The sequence below is a fragment of the Tiliqua scincoides genome, chromosome 8 (genome assembly GCF_035046505.1).
Source record: "Tiliqua scincoides isolate rTilSci1 chromosome 8, rTilSci1.hap2, whole genome shotgun sequence".
Classification (NCBI taxonomy): Eukaryota; Metazoa; Chordata; class Lepidosauria; order Squamata; family Scincidae; genus Tiliqua; species Tiliqua scincoides.
This window is the reverse complement of record NC_089828.1, coordinates 38,723,499-38,734,778: the sequence shown is the minus strand read 5'-3', so window position 1 is coordinate 38,734,778 and position 11,280 is coordinate 38,723,499. Positions and strand designations below refer to the sequence as shown.

The window sequence follows — 11,280 nt, the reverse complement described above, 5'->3', positions numbered from 1 at the left end:
CCTGAATCAGAAGTGGTTCAAACATGAACCACTGGGAGCAAGCTTTTTTCCAGTGCTGTTCATGGTGCATCTGAATAGTTCTTATGTAAATCATAAGATTTACATGCCTTCTCTTAAGAAAATATTTTTTTTATTTTACCGAGCACACAGCTCCAATGGTGGTGGTTGGCAGCCTTCAGTCTCGAAAGACTATGGTATAAGCCTACAGCACCCCGTATTCCCAGGTGGTCTCCCATCCAAGTACTAACCAGGCCTGACCCTGCTTAGCTTCCAAGATTAGACAAGATTGGGCATGTGCAGGGTAACAGTTCCAGCTTTTGCAGGATCTGGCAGGGCAGGGCCATAGGGAGAGGCTCCTTCAATTAGAAAACCCTGGAGAAAAAATTAAAAACCCTTTTTGCAGTTGAGGTACCTGCTAAAAGAGCAGCTGACGTGTTTTGCAAGCTTACAGCAAACCAAGCTAGAGTGAGTCCTTCCTTATCCATGGGTTCTGCTGACATGGATTTGACTCAACATGGGTGCCAAGCCCTCAAAACACTAGAGGGCCTCAAGGACCTCCTGAACATGGCCAGATGTGACCTGTTTTTGTCAAAAATAGGACATGCCTTCCAGTCATGCCTGGGAGGCCCAAGAAGGCTGTATGTAGGGAGCCCTGGGGTCACATCTCAAAGAACTCTGAGACGCATCTGGAAGGCACTTCCTGTTTTTGCCAAAAACAGCAAGTGTTCCTGGATGCCTCTGGGAGGCCTGGGGAGGCCACACATGGGGAGGCCCAGGGGAGCTGCAGCTGAAAGGACTCCCAGATGCATCTGGAAGACAATTCCTGTTTTTGGCAAAAACAGGAAGTGCTGGTCATGTCCTGAGAGGAGAGCCAGGTTAGCACTTGGAGTGAGAAGAGCGTGCAGGAGTCTCTTCCCCCCCTCATATGGCTTCCCCAGACCTGAGAAAGCCTAGACATGTCTGGAAGGCACAGTAGGAGTGCCCTTTTCCCATATAATCAGTGATAAGAGATGGATTGGTTGATACTTTGGTTGATAAAGTAAAGAAGCTGTGAATGAGCCTGCAGCAACACAAAAGATAACAGTGGCAAAAAATGGTTCACGCATCATCATATATGTTTTTGTGTCAGTGAGACATCTCAATTAAACTCTGTGACAAAGGCAGGCCCCAGCCCACCAAAAAGGAGGTTACAACTCTATTTTAGGCTTAGGAAAAGTGAGATATATATAACTAAATATGGCTGAATTTGTCTCCTGTCCCTCCTGGAGGGCGAACCACTGTTTCACAGCTGATTACAGGTTACAGTCAGTTACAGGCTACTGATTACAATCTACTTGTGACTGAAGCGCTGCAATCAACATGAATTATGAAGTGTAGGGCGAATCCTCAAATGATGATGGGCCAGCTTGCACTGGCTCACCGGTGTCACAAAAGTGCCGTAAAGCACTTTCATGCCACCTGGAGAGCAAGGAGGCCAGTCCAAGTCCCGTTGGACCAGCAGACAGGCCAAGCCAGGCCAAGCCAGGCTGGCGTGGGGGTCTGGGAGGGATGGGGAGGGCAGGGAGGAGGCATTTCGGGGTAAAGGGAGGGAGGGCAGGCAGCAGGTGAGCCAGGATCAAGCACTTGTGTTGAATTCTAATCCAGGTCCTGGGCAGCCCAGAGCAGATCTGAATGGCTCCATTTGGGCTGCTGCAGCTTTACTCAGGGTAAGGCGAAGGAATTCCCCTGGCCCCTGGCTGAGTTGCATTCAGTGCCACCCCTGCAGGCCAGCTGGCCTCCCCATGCCAGCACAGGTTAGTCAATTCCCTTACCATACAAAGCAATTCCCTTAGCTTGTAGTCCCTTACCATACAAAGTATAGGTTGAGCCTATTTATCTGTGGATTTTTGATCCGTAGATTTGGCTCAATGGGAGTCCAATGGTTATTGCATCAGGGATAAGAACAGCCCTACTGGATCAGGCCATAGGCCCATCTAGTCCAGCTTCCTGTAGCTCACAGCGGCCCACCAAATGCCCCAAGGAGCACACCAGATAACAAGAGACCTCATCCTGGTGCCCTCCCTTGCATCTGGCATTCTGACATAGCCCATTTCTAAAATCAGGAGGTTGCACATACACATCATGGCTTGTAACCCGTAGTGGATTTTTCCTCCAGAAACTTGTCCAATCCGCTTTTAAAGGCGTCCAGGCCAGATGCCATTACCACATCCTCTGGCAAGGAGTTCCACAGACCAACCACACGCTGAATAAAGAAATATTTTCTTTTGTCTGTTCTAACTCTCCCAACACTCAATTTTAGTAGATGTCCCCTGGTTCTGGTATTATGTGAGAGTATAAAGAGCATCTCTCTATCCATTCTTTCCATCCCCTGCATAATTTTGTATGTCTCAAAATTGATGACCAACTGAAGCTCCCATAATCCACACCTGTAGGTATACCTTTTCTTAGTGTTGATGAACTTCTTATCAACTATTTCTTCTGGCTGGACCAGAACAAAAGAGATTGCCTTTCAGGAGACTGAACAACTTGAATACTTACATGTAAGTTAAAACAAAACGAAACATAAAAAACAAGGTTGCTTTCCAAGGGGAGCTACATCCCATCCTTGTTTTCTGCCATAAGTTTGTTGTTGGAAATGAAAATAACTTCACTGTGATCTTTATTCAAATATTGTTAGCTTTTCTCAGCCTGCAGCTCTGGAAAATAAATTATATCTTTAGTTAGCTAATAAGCACTTTACAACACCGCCTTGTCCATATTCGGCAAGAAGACCAACAAGGCGGCAGACTGGTTTGAAGCCCACTCTGAGGAGTTGACACCAGTCATTGAGGAAAAGAGGAGAGCTCAAGCAGCATACAAGGCCTGTCCCAGTGAGCGCAACCTGCAGGTCCTCCGAACTGCTCGCAGCAAAGTCCAACAGACTGCCAGGAGATGTGCTAACGACTACTGGCTCCAGCTCTGTTCCGAGATACAGATAGCAGCTGACACGGGCAACATCAAGGGGATGTATGATGGTATCAAGCAGGCCCTAGGTCCAACACAGAAGAAAATTGCTCCTCTGAAGTCTGCCACAGGCGAGGTCATCCAGGATCGGGCGCAGCAGATGGAACGCTGGGTGCAGCACTACTCTGAGCTATATTCCAGAGAAAATGTAGTCACCGAAGAAGCACTGAACAACATTGAGTGCCTGCCTGTGCTGGAAGAGCTTGACAGTGAACCAACCCTAGAAGAACTTCACGTGGCCCTGGACTCCCTTGCCTTTGGCAAGGCACCTGGAAAAGACAGCATCCCTGCTGAAGTCCTAAAATGCTGCAAAGAGATCGTAGTCACTGAGCTGCATGAAATCCTCTGTCTCTGCTGGAGAGAAGGTGGAGTACCTCAAGACATGAGGGATGCAAACATCATCACGCTGTACAAGAACAAAGGTGACAGGGGTGACTGCAACAACTACCGCGGCATCTCTCTCCTTAGCGTTGTAGGAAAGCTGTTTGCCCGAGTTGTACTAAAGAGGCTCCAGGTACTTGCAGAGAGCGTCTATCCAGAATCGCAGTGTGGATTCCGAGCCAACAGGTCCACCACTGATATGGTATTCTCCCTTAGACAACTGCAGGAGAAATGCAGGGAACAACGACAGCCACTCTTTATAGCCTTCATAGATCTCACAAAGGCTTTCGACCTGGTCAGCAGAGACGGCCTCTTCAAGATTCTCCCCAAGATTGGATGTCCACCCAGGCTCCTCAGCATCATCAGATCTTTCCACAAGGACATGAAGGGCACTGTTGTCTTCGATGGCTCCACATCAGACCCTTTTGACATCCGAAGCGGAGTGAAGCAGGGCTGTGTTCTTGCACCAACCTTGTTTGGGATTTTCTTCGCTGTCCTGCTGAAGCAGGCCTTTGGAACTGCAACAGAAGGCATCTATCTCCGGACCAGATCAGACAGAAAGCTCTTCAACCTCTCCAGACTGAGAGCAAAATCCAAAGTCCAGCTGAAATGTCTGCGTGACTTCCTCTTTGCCGACGATGCAGCTGTCACTACCCACTCTGCCAAAGATCTCCAGCAGCTCATGGATCGTTTTAGCAAGGCCTGCCAAGATTTTGGTCTGACAATCAGCCTGAAGAAAACACAGGTCATGGTTCAGGATGTGGACTCACCTCCCTGCATTACAATCTCTGAGCATGAACTGGAGGTTGTCCATGACTTTGTGTACCTTGGCTCAACGATCTCCGACACACACTCTCTCGATACCGAGCTAAACAAGCGCATCGGTAAAGCAGCTACCACGTTTTCCAGACTCACAAAGAGAGTCTGGTCCAACAAGAAGCTGACGGAACATACCAAGATCCAGGTCTACAGAGCTTGCGTCCTGAGTACACTTCTGTACTGCAGCGAGTCATGGACTCTTCGCTCACAACAGGAGAGGAAACTGAGCGCTTTCCACATGCGCTGCCTCCGACGCATCCTCGGCATCACCTGGCAGGACAAAGTTCCAAACAACACAGTCCTGGAACGTGCTGGAATCCCTAGCATGTATTCACTGCTGAAACAGAGACGCCTGCGTTGGCTTGGTCATGTCGTGAGAATGGATGATGGCCGGATCCCAAAGGATCTCCTCTATGGAGAACTCGTGCAAGGAAAGCGCCCTACAGGTAGACCATAGCTGCGATACAAGGACATCTGCAAGAGGGATCTGAAGGCCTTAGGGATGGACCTCAACAAGTGGGAAACCCTGGCCTCTGAGCGGCCCGCTTGGAGGCAGGCTGTGCAGCATGGCCTTTCCCAGTTTGAAGAGACACTTTGCCAACAGTCTGAGGCTAAGAGGCAAAGAAGGAAGGCCCATAGCCAGGGAGACAGACCAGGGACAGACTGCACTTGCTCCCGGTGTGGAAGGGATTGTCACTCCTGGATTGGCCTTTTCAGCCACACTAGACGCTGTGCCAGAACCACCTTTCAGAGCGCGATACCATAGTCTTTCGAGACTGAAGGTTGCCAATACAAAAAAACAAGCACTTTAGAAACCACTGGGAGGGAGAGAAATGGCGGATATATATTTTTTCCAAGGCAAGTAAGTGAGGTCACAAAGACCTGAGGATAAAGTTCTAGAATGTCTTTTGGAGGATGTAGCTGAGCATCACTTAGGAGCAGCCAGCAGGCCAAGCCTGTTGAGAGGGGGTCCAAAAAGCATCAGACCAGATCTTCCATTTGTCTCTGCCTACAACTCTTTAGTCCCATGGAAACTAGGATGGCCATCTTAAGTATGAGGTTTCATCTATAAATCGTTGAAGATCAAAGTTCCCCTTTAAATCAGCCCTGCCCAGCTGACTCTCAGGTAGGATTTCGCACAGTATACAATCTCCAGCAGTATCGGCCAATATGAGGTCAAGTTCTCCTATACCTTTATACATGATCACTATGGTTTTGGTCCTCCAAGTCCCTGGTGGGAAAGCTTTCATCCATGCCAGCTGCAGCCATAACTCAGCCAGCCTAGATTTGGGGGCCTTGTCTGCACTTTTTGGGCCACCTCTTACCACAGAAGGGCTTATGGGATTTCTGGTGGAAGTGAGGCCTGCGAATGCATGCCAACTCATTGAAGGTTCATCAAACTCCTCCTCCATCTTCATTGCACTGATCAGTTGGTACAATTGTTCCTTCACAACTAAAGTCTTTCATGCCCAGTGGGCAGGTTACCATGCAGCCATTGTGCACAATGTGAACTCTCAAACCCTCGTGAGCATGATGAGTGAGGCAGATGCCAAGCAGCACATTCACATCCCATCTGTGTTCACAACAGATGTGGCTTCCAAGATCCTGAAGCAACTCAACCGTTCTGGGAAATTGACTTCAGTGATCCTGGTCCCTGAGTATTTCCACTTTACCTGGAAGGTTGAGTCTGGGACCACCCATTCCTCATATCCCTACCTGTGCCGCATCCGGCTGCCTGGCCCTTGCTCCCAAATTGCGCATCTCCACATCTGCTTGATTATGTGCATCCTGGTTGCAACTGCAATTGTCTGTTCACTCATTGACAGATATCTATTATGGTATTTTAAATGGGTGAAGAGGAAAAACTACCCTTCCCAAGAAACTGGAGAGGAGCAACCTGACATCTCTTTTACCAGTTCCACATACCAAGAATGTGCCATCTGCTTGGAGAAGTATCTGAAATGTGATAGCTTGAAAGTTCTTTCATGTTTTCATGCCTTTCACAGCAAATGTGTTGATCTCTGGCACATCACCCAGGCAAGATGTAAGACTTGCCCTCTCTGTAAGCAGAAAGTCATGGTGGTCACCCGCTTACAAGCTGAGAGGTTGTGGAAAGAGAGAAAGAAACCAAACATTGTGGTCCAGCAAGGCCAAGACCAACATTGTCAGCTGGTCTCCCAATGGTTTCCCTCCCAATTCTGAAATGAACCACTACTGAACAATCTGGAACCCTGTTGGAAGACCAGAAAGGAAAATCAATCATGGAGGATAAGACGGAGTTGGTGGTATTTTGAAAGTCAAATGAATGTTTTCATTATAATTATTTTTCAAAAACTGCTAAATTTTGGCCAGAGAGATGGAGTCACACGAACAACATCTTGGCAAGATTGAAAAGCAAGACATACAGTGGTTCCAAGAGGGAATGGATAGAAACCAACTATTTTGGGATAGTGTGGATCATTTGAAGACACTACCATGTTCTGTTCCACTTCTTGAGATTGGTGGCACCAAATGGTCTTTCTGACAGGCATCAGAAAATACAGAGAGACTCTTTATTCAACCCTGATTCTGATCTGGCTTTTGTCATTTGTTAGGGCTTACAATACTTCATTGTCTAAATAGCTGTATGTGACATTAAAGCCAGTTTTGGATCATTAAAGCCACTATGGTCATCACAGGGAGACAAATGAAATATCAAATTAAAGCATAGAATGTACTGATTCTCAGTACATTTACAAGTAAAGAGAGTGACCTTCAAAAAAATAAAAAAATAAATCAGCAAAAGAGGGACACACAATTGAATGGAGGCTGCTGTTTTTCAAACCTTCATAGCTATTGACTGTAACAGCTCTGACTTTGGCACAGCTGCTGGGATATAATGGAATGTTTATGAACATTTTAATTGCTCCACATTCTAAAAAGCTGTGTATAAGGCATACAGAAAGTTGGACTGTAGGAAGGAGTGCAGTGAAAAATATGGCAGCATTATCAGTGTGTGACTCAAATGTTATGCTCTCTTGGTATGTTGTGCAAGCAAGGGAGTGTGTGAGAGAAGAAATAGACAAAGACAAAATTTTTTTATTTTTCCTAAAAAAATGGATGCCCAACATTAGGAATGGCAATGAGCCCCCATTTATTCATTTTTAATTTGCAATACTTTTTTCTGTAAGTTCTTAACCCTTATTATTCCCATTCTTCAAATAGGGAAACAGGCTGAAACAGCAATTTTCCAATCTTCCAACAGAGCCTGTGTCAGAGCTGAGACATGAATATGGGTCTCCCAGAGCCTGTCAAGTCTCTGGTTACTGGCAGGCCCTCTTGAGAATGCATCCAGTTAGAAGCCTGCCTAGAGTCTTTGTACAATTGTGTCACGTGATATGGCCAATGCATTGCTTCAGATATGGGCATGGCTATGTTAAATTCAGCTTCGCATGATGCAATGATATCATAGAGCAACCTGAGTTGAAATGGGAAGTCTCTACATAAGTGGCAGGGACTCTTCCCTTGTGCTCCCTTGTGACCTCTGATGCTCCCTGTTGCAGCTGTCACCACTTCTATGGTGCATTGTAAGGGGAAAAAAGTTATTAATATGCCCCTTATGCAGTTTCCTCAAACCTGGAAGTGCAAGACGACTTCTTTCAAAATTGAAGTAATATGCTTACTATGTGAGACCCCTTAATAACTACCTACCAGGAGCATTTTACACTAGCAGATGCTTCATAGGAGTAGAAGCTTTATATTATTAACTGTTAACTCCACCATGCATTCCACCCCTCATTAATTCCAGTTGAAAAAGGAGAATTTCTAAAATTAATTCTGAAATTGGACCATGCATAGTTTGCCCCTAAATTAAGTTCCTTCAATTGATGTAGTACTAATGCACTAATGCAGCGGTTTTCAAACGCTGTGACGTGGCACACTGGTGTGCCGTGAGCCTGCCTCAGGTGTGCCATGGGGCCAAGGAGTCAGGCAGCGGTGGCAGCAGCAGTGCACATGGGAGAAGCAGCTGCTTGGAGCCGCATGCGGCAGCAGGAGAAAAAGGAGCAGACGCACGCTGATTGGGCAGGCAGCCAGAAGAGCCTGGAAGAGCTGGAGGGAGGGAGTGAGGGCAATCGGCAAGAGTGAGGAGGGAGTGAGAGCGAACCTGAAGGCAGGTAGGAGCCAGAAGCAGCTGGAAAGGATCCTGGAGAAACCCTTTTCCTTGCCAGCAATGCCCCAAAGTGATCCTCCCTGTCTTGCCTCCACTGGCAAGGCTTTGGCAGGAAGGGCGCTGGGCCACAATCCTATCAGCTTTTGACTATCCACATATTGACTATAATGGACAATATCCTATATAGGATATATTATATCCTATATTGACTATGCACATTATTAACTATAATGTTTACTTCTGAGTAGACATACAGAGGCTTGGTTGCACTCTTTCTTGAATAAATGAGCAGGCAAGTGATGCTTTTCTCTTCTCCCCTACCCCACCTCCTCCCCTCCTGCACACACATCACCCATCATAACTGCAGTTAACACCTCTGACTGCTCCTCCCCTTCCCCACCTTCCAGAGTTCAAAACCAGTTGCCTCCCATTCTCTTTCTCTTTCTCTCTCCCCCCACCCTAGTGAATCCTACACTTGTTTCAGCCACATCTCCTCACTGCCCCTCACCCCCCTGTTTCTCCAGTATGCTCAGTCTCATCTCTCTTTGCCAGCACCTCCTGGCATCTCAGAGCATATAAGTTGATAACAGTTTGAACAGACCTGCTTCAAAACATTGTTCTTCCTTTCCAGAAACCACATACACCTTCCTCTCCAGGCTTCTTGGGAATTTCTTTCATTGTCATGTAATGATCTAAGGCTGCAATTCCAACCACACTTTCCTGAGAGTAAGCCCAATTGAACAAAATAGGACTTACTTCTAAGTAGACCTGGTTAGGCTTGTGCCCTTAGTTCTATTAATTAAATTAATTGTAACATAATAATGTAATTAAAAACTAGTAGTGTGCCTTGACAATTTTAGTGCCTTGTCAGTGTGCCGTGAGCTGAAAAAGGTTGAAAATGGCTGTACTAATGTAAAGAAGATGAAAGATGCCAGTCAACTGAAGGAACTTAATTGGAGGCAAACTATGCGTGGTCCAATTTCAGATGTGCACACACGTTGATAAAACATGGCAAAGAAGCTATTTTGATATGATTGTGCATACAATGCCATCAATTTTGTTCAGTGTTTTTCTGATGCATGCCTGAGCTTCTGCACATTTATGTAGTATGTATGTAGTATGTATATTTATTGTTTTGTTGGAGTGTTTTATCAATTCACACACATACATTGGCAGTGTGCGGGAAGATACAAAGAAACTGAAAAATGTGGCAACAAAGAAAAAAACAGATAATTCCTAATGCGTAATTCCACTCTGGAGCTATCATTCAGAACTCCAAAATCTGTGGAGAAATTAAGATGAGGAGAATTTAAGAAGCACCCTTATTTTTTCTCAAGATTGGCTGACACCAGACACATAGTTCATGACAAGTAACTGTTCATGTCAAGTTCATGTAAAGTAATGCACATTGGGGCAAAAAAAAAAAAATCAAAACCACACATATAGGCTAATGGGTTCTGAGCTGTCTGAGATGGAAGAGGAGAGGAATCTTGGGGTACTGGTGGACAGCTCGATGAAAGTGTCGACCCAGTGTGCTGCAGGGGTTAAGAAGACCAATTCTCTGCTGGGGATCATTACAAAAGGTGTTGAGAATAAAACAGCTAATATTATAATGCCATTGCATAATGGTAAGGCACACACCTTGAGTATTCACCACAACTCAAAAAGGTCACCTCAAACTCAACTCAAACTCTGGTCACCACAACTCAAAAAGGACATAGTGGAAATGGAAAAGGTGCAAAAGAGAGCGACTAAAATGATTACTGGGCTGGGGCCTTATGAGGAAAGGCTACAGCTTTTGGGGCTCTTCAGTCTGGAAGAAAGGTGCCTGATGGGGGGGGGAACATAATTTAGGGCAAAATCGTATCCTGCACTGGAACAGGAAGCCAGGAGGCTGTATCCAGTTCAGGATAGTGGCCATAAGCAGCTCAGCCAGAGATAAGGGGAAACATTTCCCCTTACCTCTGAGTAAGGGCTGCTGGCCCCAATGGGTCTCCTTGGACTTGTGCCACCTCTGGAGGTGGCACAAGTCCAAGGAGAGTGGAGCGGCTTCAAGCCGCTCCTTTCTCCCCAGGAATGGGGGTTGGAATCTGGCATAACTGCCAGATCCCAGTCCCACCTCCCACTCCCCACCCGCCTGCCCCGGGGCCACTCGCCCTCCTCATGCTCAGGAATGCCTCGCTCCCTCCTCCTCCCCCATGCCTACCTTTGGTCCTTACATCCCCATGCCTACCTTTCCTCCCAATGCAAGGTGCTGGGAGGAAGCCAGCGTAAGAGGCATCTGTCAGCCTCTGCAGTCTGGTGCTTCTTGGAGTGCCGGCCTGGCTTCCTCCCAAGGAGGCGCAAACGTGCCATATGGCATGTTTGCAACCTTCCTGGGCTGGCCCAAGAGAATCCTACCAGTTAGGATTTTGCCCTTAGATGTACAAAATTATGCACGGGAAGGATACAGTGAATAGAGAGATGCTATTTTCCCTCTCACACAACACCAGAACCAGGGGACATCCACTAAAATTGAATGTTGAGAGAGTTAGGACAGACAAAAGAAAATATTTCTTTACTCAGTGTGTAGTTAAGTCTGTGGAACTCCCTGCCACAGGATATGGTGATGGCATAGATGCCTTTAAAAGGGGATTGGACAAATTTTTGGAGGAAAAATCCATCACGTGTTACAAGCCATGATGTGTATGTGCAGTCTCCTGATTTTAGAAATGGGCTATGCCAGATGAAAGGATGAACCAGGATGCAGGTCTCTTGTTGTCTTGCGGGCTCCCTGGAGCATTTGGTGGTCCACTGTGAGATACAGGAAGCTGGACTAGATGGGCCTATGGCCTGATCCAGTGGGACTGCTCTTATGTTCTTATGACATATGGCAGTGCATTGATGACTTGCAGGTAAAGAAAAGAAACAGGAAGATTTTGGATTAT

General features: G+C 46.5%; 1 protein-coding gene across 1 annotated transcript in view; it reads left to right on the top strand.

Annotated features, from left to right (window-relative positions):
- The first annotated feature begins 5,373 nt into the window (after positions 1-5,373).
- The window catches only part of LOC136659276 (uncharacterized), a 54,822-nt gene continuing 48,915 nt past the window's right edge, over positions 5,374-11,280 (top strand). The window contains exon 1 of the mRNA XM_066636411.1: positions 5,374-5,883. Within this exon, the coding sequence (XP_066492508.1) occupies positions 5,374-5,883 (510 nt within the window). The remainder of the gene's footprint in view (positions 5,884-11,280) is intronic.